This window comes from Scomber scombrus, chromosome 5 (genome assembly GCF_963691925.1).
Source record: "Scomber scombrus chromosome 5, fScoSco1.1, whole genome shotgun sequence".
Classification (NCBI taxonomy): Eukaryota; Metazoa; Chordata; class Actinopteri; order Scombriformes; family Scombridae; genus Scomber; species Scomber scombrus.
In genome coordinates, this window is record NC_084974.1 from 1,565,244 (window position 1) to 1,587,500 (window position 22,257).

General features: G+C 38.5%; 1 protein-coding gene across 1 annotated transcript in view; it reads right to left on the bottom strand.

The window, feature by feature from the left end:
- The window catches only part of pipox (pipecolic acid oxidase), a 47,319-nt gene that overhangs the window by 10,474 nt on the left and 14,588 nt on the right, over window positions 1–22,257 (bottom strand). The window contains exons 4-7 of the mRNA XM_062418721.1: window positions 19,386–19,568; window positions 9,391–9,543; window positions 5,151–5,300; window positions 3,225–3,300 (exon numbers count right to left, since the gene is read on the bottom strand). Coding sequence (XP_062274705.1) covers window positions 3,225–3,300; window positions 5,151–5,300; window positions 9,391–9,543; window positions 19,386–19,568 — 562 coding nt within the window. The remainder of the gene's footprint in view (window positions 1–3,224; window positions 3,301–5,150; window positions 5,301–9,390; window positions 9,544–19,385; window positions 19,569–22,257) is intronic.

Genomic DNA, 22,257 nt, shown 5'->3' on the forward strand with positions numbered 1-22,257 from the left:
ATTTTCAAGGCACTTTTCAGACAAAGCAGGTCTAGACTGTACTCTTTAATTCAGTCTAAAGAGGTTATATGCTGGGATTCACAGGACAGGAGGCTTGCATTATTATTATTTGTATCTGGAGCAGACTTGTCATTTGTATGAATGTAGCAGTAAATTCATATAAAGGTTTTCATATAAAAGGTTCAATTTAAGTTAACCCTCACATACTGTTTGTATGTTGACCCGTCACATTATTTCCTCACATAATTAGTCTCTATAACAAACCTTTGAACCACCACTCATTCATAAAGACCTCATCAGTCACAGATAAACATGATTCATCCTTATTGAAGCTTTCAGAGAGCAGAGAGAGTTTATTCTTTAATTTGTATGATAAAAACACTATACTATGGTCCAATACTACATAAAACATGAGAACTATTTCGACACATTATATTAAATGTGAAGAATGAAGATTCTTGACATTTTGGATGAATATGAGTCAAATGTGTTTCCTTTTTTGTATATTATGTGTCACATTAGGGGAAGATGTCAAATTTCAGGCTAGAAGAAAAAAGTGTGTTTACAGCTCTCGGATGTAAAAATGGCTCGCATTTGACCCTAAACAGTGTGTAAGGGTCTAGAGTGCCAGATTTGACCCATGGGTGATTACATACACTGCTACTGTATAGTCGGTGTTGTCTTCAGGGAACCTGTCTTGGGCCATGAATAAAATGCTCTCAGGCTAGATACACTCAAGTCTGTTTTTAAGGCACAGATGTGATGCATTGTAACCCAAATATGTGCTGTGTTTATCGAACAGGTGTGACTTCAGTGAGTGTTTGTAAGGTGCATCTCTCTCGTCATTCAATGTGATCACACTGACCATCAGTTGATCAGAGGATCTGAGAAATGAGCGTAGTTGGGTTCATTAAACTTTAATTCAAACCTGATGAATGTATTGTAAAATCACCACAGGCTGCAACAGTGCTGCTGTCTGTTAATGCATTAATATAACACATTTGACTGCATTGCAACATCGTCTCCACCTCCACCTGCTGCTCAGAATGCAGCACCTTCTCTTTGGCTCGTGTATGTTTTGTTGTGTGTTTGTCTCCCATTGAGAGTGAGCCAGACAACTTTATGGAGTCAAGATCACTAGGTTATCATTTATTCACATATGCATAAGCCTCATGTCCACTCCCACAGTTAGCCATCAATGGATGAAGATCTGACTGGAATAGGTGAATAAATGGTGTTTAATTTGAAAAGCGAAAGAAGTTTGTTTTGGCATGAGTGTGGAAATGACATAGATGAGCAGTTGAGTTTGCATCAAAGAGCAAATTTAAAAAGGCCATTATTTCTAATTTTCTCCATGTTTTTTCTTCCTTTTTCTTTTTTCCTCTTCCTTGGACTGTGCTTATTCCTCTGATCCCCCCCCCCCCCCCCCCACACACACACACACACACACACACACACACACACACACACACACACACACACACACACACACACACTCCTCCTGTGCTGCTCACTGAGCACTTGCCTGCTTGGCTCCGTGCTCCTCCTGGGTGAGGAGGGAACAAGTGATGCTGATTCATTTGGCTGCTGCTGCTGCTGTTGTTTGCATGCTGGCGCTCATCAGCACACATCTGGTGTACAAGGTGCCAGATACATTACTTCCTGCTCTTTGTCTAGTCGAGCTGTTGACATGTTCATTTTGACATCGACATTTTCTGCTTGACTCCGTCAGCTCAAAATACACACAGTCTGTGTACTTGCTTTCTTTTTTTGGACTATCTTCACGGCATTGTTTAACAGATGATTGTGAAGATGAGAGGAACATATAGTACATGTTACTATACTCAGATCACAGAATACTGTGGTACATCAGCAGGTTAGCCCTCACATATATGATACATACAGTACTTTAACTGTAGGGTTGCTGTGCTGTATGATGTGTTTTGGCCAGCATTACAGAATATGGCAACTATAGATTACCTGACAGTTATTGTGAGTGCTAAGAGCTGAACTGTGACATGTGAAATCAACAGTACAAGTAAATAGGTGACATTCATGGTCCCCAGAGAATGAATCCAAGTGACCAATGAATGATCCGTTTTACACAGCCTTTTATAAAATGACATTTTGGCCTGTTTAATCAAATCTAGCTTTGTTAAGATATATTAATACATGATGCAGAGCATTAAGTCCTGTAAAAAAAAAAAGTCCTGCTGTACTTAAGACAGGTTTTGTGACATAGGAGTTCAGTGTCACACTTCTATCAGTGATAGAACTACCACAACACTACATAGAGATTTAATTAGCTCTTCACATATGTTTACATTAGTTCATTGATTTTGATATAGAACAAATGCAATAGAAACAGCTTGCCACAGTGTGCTTGCATCATTTATTCACTGTGACAAAGATGGCTGTGTAAGATGTGAGTTACTGAAAAGCAGCAGATAACCTCTCATTTCAAACTTCCTGAACGTTGTCTTGACTTGCAACACTCTCCATCAACATTAGAAACATTTTAAAAACTTGCTTTTTATTTGACAGTAGACAGTGTAGAGAGACAGCAGGTGACTCCTCCTCTGACTTTTCCTTTTTTTTTTATGTGAAATGTCTCCACAAGTCATGTCTCCACTGTCATGATTGCTACAGACATTCATGCTGCCCTCAGGATGAGTTGTAATTGCCTCGTTGATCCTGACTTATCAAGGATAACCTCATCAATGGATAAAACTGAATATTGTTAAATAGCCTTTTTTTTAAAATGGAAACTCCCATCAGCCTCAGCTGTAGGCTACTGTGTGTTTAGTGTTGATTAGCAAATGTCAGCATGCTAATATGCTGAACTAAGAAAGTGAACATGATAAAAATCATACCTGCTTTAACATCAACATGCTAGTATTGTCATTATTGTGAGCATGTACTTTATGTTAGATACAGCTGTGTTTTGAGCTAAATGCTACAGGCTGTACATACTGTACTATATGTATATATCTGTATATAGAGTAACATCATTTTAAACTTGTTGAGCCATTTCCTGTGTATATTTCTGTCTAAGAGCAACTAGACTACTTCCTTACTTGGCCAGATATATGATGCTGATTCTGATAGATTTGATAGCTAGCATGTGATGATGGTATGAGTGAGATAATCTATCCTACTGTAGCACACACAGCTTGTCATAGATGTTTTGCATTTGTTTGAAGTTGTTTTGTGTTGTGTGGTACCTGAGAATCCTGCTCCAATCACAATGTTACGATGGGCGGGGTGGCAGTCCAGCACAAAATGACGGTCTGGTGTGAGCTGTGAAAACATCAACACATGAAGAGCCAGTGTAACAACCACAAGTAGTTTCCTTTAAATTAGATAGTCTCTCTATAAAGGGTTCACACACATTCAGCCATTGAATTTTCAAAACGTTTCCATCACTATTCCATCATATTTTACCACATTTCCATGACTTCATTTAAGTAGTTTAACAAAGGTAGGCCCACATAGCGACTATAGGGCACAGTTACGGGTTTTTACCTGTCCCTCATCCCAAATCTGGATGGTCAGGTCCATCTGTTTCAGATGGAGAGCCAGGTTCAGGCTTGTGTTGAACATCAGAGCTGTCAACTTTTCAGAAAACCTTGGAGCGAGGTTTGAGGCGGACTTTCAAGAAAGTTTTGCTTTCATGGTCACGACCATACGTCAAAATTTTTTTTTTTCAATTTGTACTTTAAGGAAAGAAATATGACCATGTACAGCATGGACGCACTGTCAAATGGGAGGGGGGTCTGGGGGTCCCAGATAAAAGCAATGCAGCTTTTGTCAAGAGAGCTGCAGCCTTCTTTCTGCTACCTTTTCATTCCACTATATGGAGATATGAGTAGTGACCATAGCAACAACAGATGGTCTCTGGAACTATTTGACAAGGACACTCGTGACCCCTCCCCCCCTCCCCCCCTCTATACAGCCTGTCCAATGTTTTTTCAAAAAATGTGTTTAACTGGATGAAAAAAATCTATCATAGAATACATCCTAACATCTGACATAGAGCATCATGTTCCCACAACTGCAGGGACACACGTGATTGAATCCTCTGTCCTCTTTTAGGAATCACTGCTAATGGAACAAAACACATGCTGTTAAGTGAGAAAGGAGCGTGACTGTCAGGATTTTCAGGGGCATTGGACAAGGTCACAGAAATTATGTTTTCCTACAGCTTCAGTATGTGATCGTGGTAAAAGCAGCTTGCTGTGTTGCTAGAGGGCAGAGCGGCTGCACAACCTCCCCCACCAACCCATACAACGCACACACACACACACACACGCACACACACACGCACACACGCACACACGCACACACACACACAATTCTGTATAGCCTTGACAGAATCTAACCCCTGTGAATGACATTGGAGAGTAACATCGGCAATAAATGAAATAAGACAGACAGAAAATATCACATTTGTATAAACATTTGAACTGATTTTGAACATATTATTTACTTTGCTTACTGGCTGCTTTCAAAGCAAGACGTACTGAGTATTTAAGACATAAAGCAGCACCTCAAACGTGAAATGTCAAATCCTACCCACCCTTCCACTTGGCTATCCTTTGTCTGAAAACAGTTGAGAACAGATGCTGCCTGAATAGCTTGACTTTGGGATGAGGAGATTCATATTGACAGCCTGTTGGCTGGTCAAAGGTCTGTGTAGACTACTCAGCGAAAACTGGATACTGTGCTCTAATCAGCTTTTCCCCCTGTGGCTAAATGTGGTACTGCAATACAAACAATCCCTGTGGCCCTTTAATTTCCCCCTATTTTCATCCATTATAAAATCTGTAAAACTGTTAACAGAGCACCTCCAACTGCAAAAAAGGCCAATTGTCAAAAATGTTAAAAATATTTGAATCCTGTATTTTCTATGCACACAAAAATGGATTAAAGTCATGAATTGACTCCAAGCTTTAAAAAAAGATTGATTACATTTGTTTTGCCGTATTGCCCATCTCCAATATAAAACATGTTAATGGTTCCTATACATTGTATTACATTTATCAAAAAGGAAGTATTTGAAGATTTGCTTTTGCTCTCCTGTAAATGAAGTAAAACAGCCCTAACCCTAACCCTAATCCTAACCATTGTTTTGGAATGTTGATACTGACCGTATACATGCAGGTCTCCACCACGGCAGGTTCAGGATCCAGTTTAGGTAAACAGCGGGCCACGTAGCGCTGGAGGATATCGATGTCAGACCTGTCTGTCTGCTTGTCTCTCTGGTCTGGGTCCGTCACACTGCCCATATGGTAGCATATCTGCACACACACATTCACATCAGAACTGTTAACGCTACATAAAAATGATGGAACAACTAGAATATATTATTCAAATCATGAACTATTATTCAAATCATTTAAAACTAAAACCAACCAATACCAAAATAATATATTATATATTCTTCAAATCAATTCTTCACAAAAATACATCTCATCTTACAATATCATGAAACAAACCCAGCGTCACCTTTTTAAAGAAGCAATCAAACCTTTAAGCAACTATTTATTTAACACTGCAATACTTCATTTATTTTTGGTTACTTGTGGACAGCAGACCAATCTGAAAGTACAACACTGACATATTATCACCTAGCAAACGGTTGCCACATCAGCACATCTATTACCAAAACAATGAGCTAAAAGTTGCTAACAGTAGAGAACAGCAGAGATAATTCTGTGATAAGCATCACTTTTAACTATGCACATAGTCATTTTATCCATTGTTAATTTATAACAAAAGTGGGACTTTAAAGCATATATACTGTATTGTGTATTGTGCAGCTTTAAATAACATCTGTACTAAATGCCATTTCTTTGTCAGATAGGCATAGGTGATTCATGTGTGTACATATATCACATTGTTGTACTGATTGATTCTCTTATTCCAATTCAGAATTATATTTACTTTTTAAACTGATCAACAATTACTTCCAGTGATCCATCTTGATGCTGATCTAAGTCAATCTGAAGGTGTAGTATTGTAGCTCAGTGTGTCAGCTGGTGTAAGGTCATGTAAATGGGTTTTTTTTTGGGGGGGGGGGGTTTGGAGGCAGCTGGATCTAAATGATACAGTTTTAGCTTGAGAAGCAGTCTGTGATGGAAACATAGACAAGTCTGTTATTACAACAAATGAATGAAATATAATTGAAATTATTTTCTCATTTGTTTACGTCTCATAGCAGAATAACAATCTGTATTTTCATTTCAGTGATACTGACCACAAGATGTGGTTAAAAGAAAAACATATAGTGGATGGACTTAGTTAAGATTGTTTGAATAAAATGTGATAATAAGAAAGAATAGAAAAGAAAAATGTATACTAGAACAAATATTCCCACACATTATGTCGACCTTTTGGTTAAATATGTGAATATATTGGTAATTAGTATTTTGATCAGCATATATCTGGTATTGTACTGTATGTGTGTGTATTTTTACAGGCTGACCACAGGTGTTGTTTTCTCACATAGACAACACTGACTTTTTAATATGATAGAGACAGATTTATTGGCACTGCAGATGTGTAAAACCTACACTAACCCTAACCCATACTGGCAATTAATAATGAATAGAGGCTCAGCAGCCTTAGAATGATGTCAAATGGCATAACTCTTTGTGAGGGAACCATGTTGTTGACAGTAAATCTAACAGTTATAGAAAGAAATCTCATATTTATTTTGTGCTAAGCTTTTTTGTGGCTTTATGTAAAGTATTTACAAAGTTCAACATTTTGAATGAGTTTCCATAGACACAATACCGTACAGTCTACAGACTGAGTCCCACAGCTCTGTTTAAGCAGTACTGAATGTGACAATATTTTGGATTAAAAGTTAAAAAGGTAATATTTAATTTAAAGGGAAGTAAGCCAGGAAATGACATGTTTCATGTATCTCCGCCATTTATTCAGGCTCCTATTGCCAGCTTGAAAGGTAAATGACAAAAGAGGAAGAGGAGTGACTCATACACACACTCCAAACTTCCAAAGCTGCTTTTTATGTGTTGCTCCTGTCAGCCAGGTCTGACAAATACAGTCTCAGAGACTCCAGGCACAGTGAGGAGCCTGTGGGATTAGAACAAATACGCTTTTTTATTTTTTCCTGCAGGATTTTCTGCTTTAGAAAACTTTGTGACAGATCCCCACACACAACCAATACAAATATAGAGTCATTACAAATATATTCTCTTCTTTGTTTGGAGATTTCTGTCAAACTCTGTTGTGGTCAAAATGTTGGAGGGTAGCCTTGGTGACTGTGTCTCAGAATGAATAATGCGACGTGGCATCACCATCTGTCCCCTCCTCTCTTCTATGTATGCGGTCCGCTATTAGGCTGTGAGCTCCTGCTGGCTCGCCATAATGCCCAAAATAGAGACGTGCCATCGAATGACACCAAAACCCAACACAACTCCCACTGCTAATGATGTTGAGGTAAGAAAACTCACATTTTACGGTTGACTTTGCAGAAGTGTTTTCATTCCAAAGTGAACAGCTGTGTTTTGGAGGCAATTGTTACTGTGATTGTGTTGTTTCACTGTTCTTTAATGAGGTTTTTAATCATCTATGGATTGGGTAGAAAACTAAATAATTTTGTGTGGAAAAGGTGACAGGAAATTGTATCTATTGTATGTACCTTTCTTTATTTCTTTACCTTCAATTAGCACAATGTGCAGAGCAGACCTGATTTTAAACCAGGTGAGGTCATTTTCTTGCAGGTTGTAGATATTGGTCCAGAAATATTTTAAAAATAAAGATATTAAGGCATGTTAAGAAAAATAAGCCACTGTGAACAACACTCAATTATTTTAACATAGAAATCCATGCTGTTCAAGGAAGGAAAAAACAAAACAAAACAAAACCCCCCCAGATATTTCTTCATTTTGAATAAGCATCTTTATCTTACAAGATATTGGTTTCATTATGATGAGAGTTCTATAATTATGAGATGGTAATTCATGACTATCAGATTAGGAAGAAATGATTTAAAATGTTCAAGCCTGACATAATGTTATTAAAAAGAAGAAACAAATCAAACAAACAAACAAAAAGAAGAAGAATGACTGTAGAAAGGAGTGTGGACTGAAGTACTGTAATCTCATCAGTCTGTATGTTGCCCTTTGGATTGAATACATAACAGATATGGAATGATGATATAATGTGGCTTAATGGATGAATGCACTGTATACACACTTAAAATGACTCATGTAGTTGTTGTTTCTGCTCATTGGTAAATATCTCTGACCTGACGAGCCTCTTCACAGCAGACCTTTTGACCTTTGACCAGCATGCAACAATAGCCATCATTCATCTTATTTAATACAGTGGTGCTTTTACTGCGACCACAGGTCAAAATATCTGTGGTGGAAAAAAATATTAATTTCACTCAGTCTGCTGCTGCCTCTCATGTTTAACTTTTTTAGATTATCTTTCATCATCACCATCTTTAACTTTTTTTTTGGATTGCTGTGTTTATTAAAAAACAGTGCTGTAATAAGACTTATGTTTTGAACAGCGACCAGCAAATTGATTCTGTCTGGACGCAGGAGACAACAAACATGTCTTCTAGCAAGTGATGGTGTGATTACTATTTGTTCTGCTTACTGTGATAAGTCTCCTTGTATTTTATCAAACCATTAAAAAGTAGCAGAGCAGCACAAGAAAGCCAAGCAGCAAACTGACTCTGCATTGTCAGCCAGAGATAACATTAGGAAGTTTCTTCCCGTTAAAAGGGACTTTTTCCTTGCTGCTGTCGCCAAGTGCTGCTCATGTGGGAATGTTGGGTCTCTTTAAAATTAAATTAAAGAGTACAGTCTAGACTTGCTCTATGTGTAAAGTGCCTTAAGATGACTGTTGTTGTGATTTGGTGCTATATAAATAAAGATTTATTGATTGAATATTAGCTGGCAAAACTAAGAAATAAGAATGGCCACTGGTTATATTCAAACAAGCAAGTCTGTAGCAACAAAGCATTTCATTGCTTTTAACTTTTCCATTTAATACACTGTTTCTTTCAAAAGTTAGCTATATAGGCTAATAATGCATCTAAATATATGCCTATGTTTGTGCTGCATCACAAAATGATTGTATGGTTAAAAGACAACACATGCTTTATTGTTCTACAATATCATAACATTGAATAAGCAATGCGCCGCTGTGTGCATGTACCTTAATTAGATAAAAGATGCATTTGCTTCAGTGCACACACAGCACTGGTTTAGTTGCTAATGTTGAATAATGAAGTCAAATGATCAGCTAAAACTAGAGGAATAACATTTAAAAAATAAATGATCATTAATAAAGTCCATTTCATGTGATAATGCTATGAATATCTGAGTATGGCTTACTGTGACATACCTTCACCAAGCCTGGGTACTCATTGGATGGGAGGCCGTAGATGTGCTCATTGGCCTCCTCTCCCTCAGTCAGTAAGAAGCAGGGAAAGCGCTTCTTCACGTTATATGTGTCAGGAACTTTCTCTTTCCAGTAGCACACGTTAATCTTTACCACCTACAGTAATGAGAGCAGGAACAAACATCAGTAACAAGCTAGGTTAAACCAACACAGTGCAGTTCAACTAGTACAATATTTTGGCTGTTATTTTATACCACTGAGTCCATAGCAGACACTCCACAGTTTTAATTGGTATCACATCCATGTGTTGAATTATGCAAACTGAGTCAATCAAGATGAAATATTTCAAGAATACAATGAAGGTGAAATGTCATTATATGTTTCTACCCAGAAATGAAGGAAAGATAATATGATAATAATAAACTTTATTTCTACTAGGCATGTAGCTCAACGTGCTTTACAGAAAAATACAATAAAACAACAGCAAATAAAACAGAATAAAAAAGAGAGAGGGTTAGTAAAAATTTGACAATTAATTAAAAAAAAAAAGTAACAATAATAAAATAAATAAATAAATAAAGACATTCAGTAAAAATAAGTCAAGACATTAATTAATTAAAAGCCATATTAAATAAATATGTTTTCAGCTGTCGTTTTAAAATGTTCACAGAGCTCACAGTTTTGGGTAGACTATTCCATCATGGAGCATAATTTAAGAATGCTTTGCTTCCTATTTTTTTATGGGCGAAATTGTGTATATTTAAAAACCCAGCTGTGGATGACCTGAGATCTCGTGAGGGATTATAGAATGACAGTGTCTGTGATGCCGGCCGGTCCCAAACCGTTCAGAGCTCTAAAAACAAGTAAAAGAATCTTAAAATCTATTCTAAAAGACACTGGGAGCCAGTGAAGTGCAGATAAAACCGTAGTAATATGTGTTTGTTAAGAGTCGAGTAGCACAGTTTTGAACAAATTGCAGTTTTCCAAGTGAATTCTTTGGTAATCTGGTGGAGCATAGATGAGTTTTTCAGAGTCTGCATGGCATAGATCTTGGCAATATTTCTTAGATGATAAAAAGCTATTTTGTTGTCCCCTTCTTTATGTTGGAATTAAAATTCAGCTCTGAATCGATAGTAATGCCCAGACATGTCACCTCTGGTTCAGTCACAGTAAAGTTTTTGGCTTGGGGACCAACCAGAGGTATTTCAGTTTTATCTCTCAGAAAATTGTTGCTCATCCCATTTTTGACTGCATCCATCCCAGCAGTTAGCTTAGGGCATTGTCATCATTTGGCTCGAGTGAAAGGTACAGCTGTGTGTCATCTGCATAACTGTGGAAATTTAATTGATGTGTTCTGATGACAGTACCTAATGGGAGCATGTACAAAGAGAAAAAGAGCGGGCCAAGACAGCTTCCCTGAGCAACGCCAAACGGCAAATCATATTTTTTATTGTCAAATGCTGAGCTTAAGTCCAAAAGAATCAGAACCTTACTAGCATCAGCATTTAATCTGAGGTCACTGAGCACTTTAACAAGGGCCGTTTCTGTGCTGTGGTTAGCCCTGAAGCCTGATTGAAATGCTTCAAAATGTCATTCAGAAAGCAATTTCTTTGGTTAAAAACAACTTTCTCCAGTACCTTGCATAAAAAAGAAAGATTTCATATGGGTCTATAGTTACTTAAGACATCACTGTCAAGATTTGGCTTTTTTAGTAAGGGCTTTACAGCCGCAGTCTTGAAGGTGTCAGGAAAAATGCCAGTTGCAAGGGACTTAATTATATCTCTAACAGATTTAAATACACAGTTAAAAGATGTTTTAAAAAGTGGGGACAGGGTCAAGACAGCAGCTAGTGGTTTTACTCTCTGATACAATTTTGTAGAGTTCAGGTTCTGTAATCATTTGGAAGTATGACAAGACAGCCCTTTTTTCTTTTGGCTGTGAGGGCTGGCAACAATTTCCACTCTAATGGATGACACACGATTGTAAAAGAAGGAAGCCAACTCATCACATTTTGCAGAAGATGCTTGACTGAGTACAGCACAGACAGGAGCGGGGTTCAACCGACGATTTACAGTTTTGAATAGTGTTCTGGAGTTGCTGCCACCCTCTGTTATCACCCGAGAAAAATAGGATCTTCTTACAGAGCGCATTGTAGAGTTGAAAGAGGCTATTTTGTCCTTGTATATGTTGTAGTGGATTGTCAGTCCAGTTTTCTGCCGTTGTCTCTTAGCTGTCCTACATGATCTCTTAAGCTTGCGAACATAGCTTGTTATCCAAGGTGAGGGGTGCAATATGTGATTCCCTTTTTTCCTTTAACGGTAACACCACAACATCCAGGGTGTTAAGTAGGATGTTATTGAATGAGTTCACCTTCTCGTTTACTGAGCCGTTTATAGCATGTAAGTGAGAATGACTTAATAACCGAGAATTTAAGTTCTGCTTCAGTGTCAGTGATGCGCTTGTGAACTGTGCTTTTTGCTATAGGCAGGCAGGCGTCAAAACATATTCAAAAATGATCAGATACTGCAATATCAGATACCTGGACATTGATGATACTGCAGCCTTTAGAAATAACCAAGTGTATTACCTTGACTATGTGTAGGTTGGTTCATTGATATACTGGGTGAGATCCAGGTTTACCAATAGGATTAGGTTTAGGGTTAGGGTTAGGGTATTAGATAGATCGTTTACATGGATGTTGAAATCACCTGTAATGACAATTTTGTCATATGTCAGTACAGTGGAGGATATAAATTTGGGGAATTCAGATAAAAAGTTCTGATTGGGTTAAGGAGGGCCCCACACTTGCAGCAACACATACAGGGATTTTAATGAAGAATAGATAACTTATTGATCACTCCCAATTTCTTTTAACCGTTGTATCAACAAATAGGGTTAGAATACTAAAATTAGAGTTCTGAGGGTCTGCATGAAAAGAGTGGCCTGGAATGGAGTCAAATTCCCGACCTGAATTATTGTCCCAGTCCGCCACTGACTGACCCTCAATCTGTACCAAATGTCATGGAAATCTAGAGCGTAGTTCTTGAGTCTGTACATGATATGATGGATGTAGTTTCAAAGATTCTACATTCATTGTAAAACTGATCTGTAATGCATTAGTTGTAAGAAGCACTAAACGTGAATGAATACACACTGGCACAACATTAGCAGATTGGTATCAAGCACTGAAGACCCGCAGCATGCAAACCAGCAGCTACTCCATCAGATACTCATCAACTTTTTTTTCTGTCTAATAGAAGTTCAATTACAAAAGTAGCTCCTCTGTGCTGATGTGAGAATTAGGATTTAATGAAATGTACACATGATTGTACAAATGACATCCATCTTCACAATGGCAATAATAAGGACATATTGTTCAGAAGCTTTCAATGTAATGAACTAACCGGCCGTGTACTCATTCCCAGGGACCATAAAAATGCAGACAGCAGCGCTCTGACGAGCCAATGAGCTCAGAGCCTGTGCTTTTCTACCAGTTCACTCAGGCATGGCATTCCCCAGGCCCCCCAGCCGGCTGCTAGCCTGAATAATGCAATTCCAATATCAACTCCAATTCTCCACTCTAACAGCTGTCTGCTTGTTTTCCCATCACCTTCTCTTTTCAGGCTGCATGGCATTTTGCAAGATGGAAAAGACTGACTTGCTGACTAAGGCCTCTGAGCTGTTTAAATATGGAGTAGGTAGTGCTTTTGTTTCTGGGTAGGCATGAGTGCAACAGTGACATCTCCAGGCGGGCATTTAAAGGCTAAGAAGGGCAAAATCCCACTGATGAAAAGACAGTGGAGATGGATTAGAGATAGACAACTTAATACAGGGTTTGATAACATCCAGTACTGATGTGAAAGGTGGCGCTGACTCTATAAACTGCTAAAAGAGAGACAGTGTAAGCTTACCAACCTTACAAATTGTATTCCAGATCAAACATTACTGGATTTAGTGAAGTGGAAATGACACATATGTGAGAGATCTAATCTAATAACGAAACATTATTCCATTAGGTTGTTGGCAAATGTCACAGGTTGTGTATAATTATTATCAGTTATACACTCATCTGCCAGTTTAAGGGAAATGGCTAATAAGGGATGGTTATACTGGTCTGCCGCAGGGTCCGACTCTCAGGTCCAGGCTGAAACATCTTAGTCACTGTTGGCTCTATTTGCAGACATTCATGGTCTCTACAGGATGCAGCTTCTACAACTTTGGAGATCCCTTGGCTTCTCATGATACATAGCATGTATGATGTGTCCTAATGCGATGTATCACATGACTTATTCTCTAGTGCCACCACCTGGTTGACACTTGTGGTTTTGAATGAAATGTCTGAACAGCTATTGGTTGAATGGCTATGATATTTGGTAGAGACATTAATGTCCCTGGCAGGATAAATTGCAATAACTTTTATCACGTGTCATTTTGAATTTTTTCTAGTCTGCAGAATGATATATTTCCTTTAACTTCAGCTGTAGGTTACCATGTTTAGTGCTAATTAGCAAATGTTCGTTTTTTGCATTGCTTTAATTGATATGTCTAAAGAGGGGTGTAGCAGACAATTAAAGTGGCTTTTAAACGTGCACCTATAGTTTCACAATATTGGAGTTTATAAAATAGTACAATGCTTACGCACAGCTTTTAAAGTCAAATATAAAGAGCATTTATGCACATTCCTCTTAGATATATAGAGGTTTATAAATCTTGCCCATTTGTCCACAAACTCAGAAATGCAGCATGAAAACAAAACTTGTTGAGTCATTTTACTTTATAATGCTTCCCATTTTTACAATTATTTTTGCTATGAACTGTTTTGTGTCAGTACCATGCTAGTTAGAAAAAGTATGGTCACAGCCATTAAGGGTTGCTCACAACTTCTTCACAAATCACAAATTATGCTGTAGAGGTCCATTTAACACAGTGAATTCCACAGTGTTGATGTGCAGTACAACCATCACAGTGACGAGCATGCTAAAGTGTTAATACAACTTTGCTTTTAATATCATTTGACACGTATGTTAAAGTTCTTAAAGTCTGTGTAAAGTAAGAATAAATATGTATTCTGAGTTTGACATACCACAGAAAAGCGTGTTGTTAACCACCCTGCCAAATTTGAGTGATTAAAAAAATCGCCAAATATATGAAATTAGGAAATGTCAAAGTTGTGTAAAAATCAGCCTCTTTCTCTGCTCCTAAACGCTGTGTGAGTGCCCACCGAGTCCGCTGAAACAACCCCCCCCCCTACCAAGTGTCACCTGTCAATCAAAGTCACCACCTCTACCAGAAACATGGACGCTAGGTCTGAGAGCTTTCTGCTCCTAACTCAGCTGCTAGCTCGGCGGCTAACTCAGCTGCTAGCTCGGCAGCTAGTTTGGTGGCTAACTCGGCGGCTAGCTCGGCTAACTGTAGACTTTAGTAGTAGTAGTAGTAGTGTGCGCTGAATGTATTTATACCTCTACAGCAGCAGGGGTGGGTTTATGCCAATCACCGCCGGATTACGTAACGCAGCAGTGATTTTCAGACCCGCCCATTAAATCCAGACACAGAAATCTTGAAACACAGTTTGTGAAGCCTAGATCCACAATTCAAATTCTGAACATGTGAACCAATCCACCTGTCAATCACGGCGTAGCTACGCCCTAATGCATACCCTGCTTTATCGTCAAATATAAAATCAGGGAGGCCAAAATTTCACAAATGAACATCATACTGCTTTGAAGAAGGCTTTAAACTAGCGATTGATACCATAAACACATTTTGAAAACGTTTACTGAGGTTATGAATCAAGTGAGATGTTGGTAAATTCTCCATTGACTTGTATAGAGACGGAAGTCCTTTTGACACCAAAACGGTCGCCCCCTGGTGGCCTTTTGATAGAATGCAGTTTTAAGTTACTTTCGCGTTCGCATCATTTCAGAGGACCAGAACTCCCCGCCTGGAAGTGACATTTGCAGGTATGTTTACATGCTGTTTAATATGCTGCAGCTAACTAGCCTGCTAACTGATGTTTGTCTTATTTTGGATACTTCCATTACTACAGTGTAGTACATGGATACTTCCATGTATAACACTGTGTACACTATGAATTTGAGTAGTGTGTGAATTTTTACAGGGTAGTGTTCTTTTTTTTAAAAATTAGCATCATCGCCAACATTTGACTACGATTGTTGCCTGCCAAAATATCTGTCCCATTTCAAACAATGTTGAAATTACATTGCCATCTGCACCTCCTACTAGCTGATAATGTACCACTATATTGATTTAGGTATTGTTTTTGTGTGATCTACGTAGCCCATAGACTAGACTACTATTGTGCAGCATTACCCTTTAGTCAAACTGACTTATCATTATCTAAAGTTTTAATTAATTTTGCTGTAGCTAGACTGGTCGTTTGATAAAAGCACATAACAGCATAACAGTGTATGTATAGGCATCAGAACACATATACATTTATGCACTGCTGTCTGATAGTACAGGTGCTGTCTACAGTGCAATGCAAAATAAAATGCATACAAACATGACAATACATTTAGTAGAATTTTATTTAAAGAAACTGATGTACTTTGTCATGTTTTTCTTTTTCCAGCCTCTAAACCCCAGCCAGTACTGCCAGCTAAATGTGACACTGTAGTTTGATGGTCAACGTGACCTGAGAGTAGACTTCCATCCCTTCTGGGCATCCTTCATTGCTCTAATAGCTGTCCTAAGCACAATGTGTGACCATGGCTGGGGACCCATCATTGAACCCTGGTCTTCTTATTTTGGTTGGCTCGTGGTACCTCATATTGTGTTGTGGCCAGAGCCTTCGATATGCCCTGAGCCACCATGCACCATCCAGTCCATAAGCCCAGCAGGAAAGGTCTCTCTCTCCTCCCCTAGAACCATCTGCCCTCCATCTGAGGAGGATCTGGCTCACCTGGGTGCAGGTTTTGCATGTTTGTCTGGGTCAGCAGCCTTTAACCAGGTTGTTGGCTGCATTGATGACACAGCCTTTCACCTGAATAGAAAACTATTCTATTCAGTTCCAGGCTCTCTTTGACCACACAGCCGAGTTGATGTGTTCGCTGGTTTCTCATGACGCCCCTATTTATTACCTTCAGACATCGCCCCCACCAGGCTTCTGCATCATTGGGGATGGTGGTTACCCTTTCCTCAAACAACCAATCACCCTCATGACCCTTTACAGACAGCCTCTCCGCAACCTACTCCAGGTGTGATGTGGAGAGAGATTTTGGCATCCTGAAGACCAGGTGGAGGTCCATTTTCTTGAAGGTGCTGGAGGTGGACGTCCTCTGCACAGTCTTGAACAGCATCTGTCTCAGCAATGGGGACCGGTTGGAGCCAGAAGATGTTGATATGTAGGGAGCAACAGAGTAACAAGAATAACAGAGCAGATAATGAGTTTTTAAATGATATGTTAAGTCATTTCTCAAGGATTTCCAGGAAGCTCCTCCCTAGCACCAATCTCCCCATCTTTCCTCTCATCCCTTTCACTCATCTCTTTAAAAAATCGTTCCTCCCCCCACAGCCTCACTTTGTCTCCTCTCCTCCCTCTCAGCTGCCTCTCTGGCGCTAGTCTCCTCTGTGTCTATCGCTTTCACCTTCATCTGTCTGAGCTCCAGCTCATACCTCTCATATTTCTTCTGCAGATCCACTAAAACCTCTATAACATCCACCTGGCACCTGTTTGGGGTGGATGTCATGGATGTTGTGGCTGTGTCCCATTCTGGGGTCACCATGGAGAAGGGTTCTACTGCCATCACATCCTGGAAAGATGAGGCAATGAGGACAGGTAGCATTACTGATGTCCTTCCTCCGATTGCCTCATCCATCAAACTGTACCACTTCCAAGATGTGGCAGTGGTCGACCCCCCCCCCCCCCCCTCTTCCTCAGCAGCAGTCCTGCTGTGTTTAACAGAAATAGTAAATAGTCTAAAATGTAAAATGCTAGTTATATGAGACCATCCTCAGATATTTTGTGTTATGATCACTGTATGCTGAGCGTGCAACAAACATTAAGAATTATATACTATGAGAAATTTCAAGAGTAGAGCTACTAATTCAGTACTGGCAGTCTGCCACTGCTGTTGAGTGCATACAGGTGAAACATTGGTATTACATTTCCTGGGGCTACTAACTACTTGCACCAGAAAAATGTAAGTCAGTAATTATATACAGTCAAAATGAGAGCATACACATAGCTGTAGTAACATGAATTTAAACTGACATGGGTACCTCTTCATCAGCTCAAACTACTTTTCACATTCTTACGGCTGATTACCTCACAGGGATAGTGACAAGTGAAACAGCCAACCATCTCTCATATTTATGTTTGAGGTTTTTCCTTTTTTTTTTTTAAAAAAGAAAGAAAAGGCTTCGACAAGCAATATATGTTGAGATTGAAATACAGTTGGATCACAACAATGGAATGAGACTCCATACAGTAACATCAATATAGAAACCAGTTTGTAGAAATATGGAGCATATGAAAGTGTATAACGATAGATATGTTGGATATGATGAGCATTCGCTTACCTGTATCCATTCATTGCAGCATTCTGCCTGCCTGTGAACAAGGAGGTGTCTTCGTTGGTCTCTAATAAGACCAAAATACATGTAGACATCAGATCAAATCACAAACACAAACCTGTGGAAATATTGTGCTGATATTGCACGTTGCATGGTTTTATCTATCACAGACTGATCTACTGAGCTGACGCCTAGCTGCTGTATTTTGTGAATATTAACAACTTGTCAAGTCTCTAACCACACATGTAATACTGAAAACTACTACATTGATGACAACATTTTAACACTTAAAACTAACTAAGTTATGACACAAATACATAACATCAATGTCTGATTTAAAAAATGCTGCTGTTAGCTAGCTAGTATTTATGTTATTGTTTGCAGTACCAAATCATTACAGAATGTTGAATTAACTCAATAAACATATTGACGGCTTCTGTTAAACAATAGTATAGTTATAAGATAGTAAATTAAGTAATCAAAAACACATGTATAACTTACATTAGTATAGTGCGGTGTTCACTGTAGCAAATGCATCCACTACAGAAAATAGGTTGGTGGTCCCTCCATTCGTTTTATAGCCAGGATGGCAACCATTGAGGGTGAGAAGTGTTCCAGTGTTCCACACTCAACTTTTTGACCATTTTAAAAGTACACCATCTGGATACTCATAGGGCCTGATTTACTAAAGGTTTGCGTGTGTAAAAACGTGTGCAGACTTGACATCACCCGCAAAAAATGTGCAAGCTGATCTACTAACGCAGCGCACTGAGGTTTGCGTCTTTCAACTGTGCAAGATAGTACACGCTGTCCATTTAGTACGTTTACCATAATGAATGTAATATGAGGCGTTTCAACCCCAGTGTGCAACATACAGGGAGGAGAAAATGTAAATATGTTATTTAGCACACACATTGTGATTTACCAAACCTGAAGTTATTATTTCTGACATTAACTGTGTCTATAAATAATACCTTTGAAGGACAGATATTAACCTGCTGCACACAAAAGGACGGAGTTTTTCCACCTGTGTTAATAATTTTGGAGTGGAATGTTTTTTACAGCATTGACTTTGTCATTAATACTCTCCCATATGTGGGTTTTTCTGGTAATATTAGTTTTTGTTATAACTCAATATATTAGTTAACCTCTTCCACTAGAACCTGATCACATTTCATTTTGTTCTTGCAGCTTTCTGCTCGTCCAAACTCTCCATAAAGACACAAAACCCTCATTTAAATACTGCTGTCTCCACCCTGTTGCACCTGTTTTCATTTACACAGTTATTCTTAGTAGATCACCCGCAAAACACACGCAAACGAAACGTGCAATCTCTTGCACTGTGCACGCAATTTAGTACCCACTATTTGGGATCTTAGTAAATCAGGCCCTATATGTTTGTTCCAGCTATTTACTACAGTTGTATGGTGATGTTACATGTCGGGCCTCAAGAGTTTGAATACCTCTAGTGGTAGCTGTAGGCCAGTGTGGGCCAGCAGTCTGTTGGCCCAGGGTCCAGCAGTGATCACCACGCTCTTGGCTCCATAAACACCAGCAGAAGTTGACACCTTCACAGTAGGGCCAGGCTTGATGTCTGTTACCTTCTCTTTGTCTCTGATGACACCACCCAACTTCTGAAACTGCCCCTGGAAGAAGAGATAGGCAGAATGTGTTATTGGTAAACCTTCAGTGGTACCATTGACCCACAAGTTATTAAGTGCTTCAAATCAACAGATACAATTGGATCAGTAATGGCTGTTGTGTTTGACTAAACTTTTGTCAAAATATTTTAAAGGGAACCTCTTATGCTTTTCCTTATTTTCAGTCATAAAAATAATGTTACAATGTCAGATGTTCTTATTAAACAGGACCAGAGTGTGTCAAATAATGAGGTATGTAGAAGTAATTACTGTAAGCACAAATCACCGGCTTCAGACAGCTCTGAATGCTTGGTTTCCAACAGTTTTTTCTGCTTTCAGCCTCAGCTGATGTCAGCTGATGATGGATTTCTTTATATGGTCATCTGCTGACATTATGACATGTTTACATTGTTTTGGGAGAAGTCACACTGAGCCATGACTGGAGTCGAGCTGGCAAGCTGTGAGTGTTCTTCCATTAAACAGCAGGGTAAAGTAATAATTAGTTTACTTTTTGGAGGTGTGCTGGTCGTCTGCAACTCTTCACCAAACATCACTTTTTTAGAGCCATTAATGAAGCTCTGCTAATTTGGTGAGGAACATGTTTGATTTCCTGTAAATTATTCATAATAAAAGTCTCACATTACTTAGTCGATTAAAAGCTTTTAAAGGACCAATATTTAATATATTTACTGTACTAATTCATAAAAGGACCATGATATGTTATGGATTATGGAAACATGCCAAATTAAAATAATAGTTTATTTGACTACAATACCACAGCCAGTATGTTCTCCTTTGAAATCTCCATTAAGGTGCAAAATTAGTTTTTGTTTTTGCTGGCACATCATTTTAACACATTCCGTGCCACCTCACAACAACAGCGGTTCTTCACACGTGTTAAGAGGTCCTGGTGGTTTCATGTATTTCTGTGAGAAACAGTCCAGGTTGCCAGATATGAAACACTGGCACACTAACAAACAAACTGGATAAACTGACACAGATTCCACCTGACCTAAAAACACACATGAGCCTTGAGTCTCGGGAGGAAAAAGTAAGGGGGAGACAACTCTGTCCAATATTTAGAATTTGGACTGCAGTATCCATTTTAATCGCTTGCTGTCAGTGTTATATATTTATCCTTGGCTGCCCCTCAGCAGGCTTCCAGAGAGCCAATCAGAACACAGTGGGTTCATTGGGAGGGCGGAGACAGGAGCTAAAACTGCCTGTTAGAGGCATAAAGTGCCATAAGGAATTTTTTTAACTGTGAATCATGCAAAGCTACTTTAGTGGAGTCTAAAAAAAAAAAATATAGAGCTTGAAATGAGCCTAAATAAGTCTATTTTAACATGATCATATATGACATTCAGCGACTAGATGTTGCACTAAAGCACCAACATCTCAGACCAAGTCATTTACTCTAGGCAGTGCTAATCCAATATGGTTGTGGGATCAGACGTGGAGGACACGGAGGGACTCACATGCACTAACGTGGCTGCGCAGCTGGACCGGCTTCCAAAACAAAGAACAGAGAAGCTCAGATAACAAAACACAGAGGGAGCATGGCTTCATTTTGCTCCAGTCACCATTACTTTCACCATATGTTTACATGGCTAACTGTTGTTTGCTGACATCTATTGTTTATTGCAAACTTTAATGTATCAGCTTATGAAACAAATATGTAAATTACACTGACAGGAAATGTAAAACTATCTAATTAAAACAAAAAAAATAGATATTTATGTTTAATTGCTCAAATTTAACAAAAATATACCAATATTCTTTGATTTTATTACATAATAACATACATTAAAATCTATTCATTAATTTCCTCCCAAACATTAATAGCAGAAGAGTTCTAATTCTCAATCTGTATCTTTTCTCTCTTTTTAAAATTTCTTATAAATGCACATATAAACCTGTGTTTATAAAAAACATTAACATTTTTAATTCAGTATTCAAACATGTTGTTGTATTCTTCATATTCTATAAAATGTTCACCTGGACCATAAAATAATGATTGTGAATATTGTTTCTTTCTGTAAGATGAATCAAACATTTATTAACGATGGGGAATTTCTGAATGTGAATTGGTGTAGAGACTAATTATGAGTCAGAATATGAACATTATGTGAGTGTTAATGAAATAAACTGTGTGTTCTACATCAGTGCAGTGGTTTGATCAAGAATGGTGTAGCAAGGTAATCTAATGGTTCAGGGTTTCAAACAAGCATTGGTTGGCCCTCTGTACAGTAAAAAAAAGAAATCAGCTGATTTGATGCAAAGAGACAGAAAAAGACTTTAACATTACCTTGAGAAAATATAACAAGAAAAATCAATTGCAGCATATATTAAAACACAATATTAAAGGTAGGAGGCTATTAAGGAGCCGTGCCTTGAAAATGCATAAAGCTATAATCCTCTGATCTATTACACATCTATCACTACAAGATTTCATTTCTAATCGACTGCTACTTGACAAAAAGGCCTGAACAATCTGCCCAGTCAACTGAAAACAGCACCTCACTGAAATAACAAAGCAGTGTTTTGTGCTTGACCTGGCAGCCATGGACGAGTCTGTTCTCCTCCACTGCTTCTTTCAGTCCAGTAATGTGAATTTATTGCTGAAAAATATTCGTGGTGTGAGCTATTATTAGATTTAAACAATGGGAATGAAATATGTTCAATTACCCATATC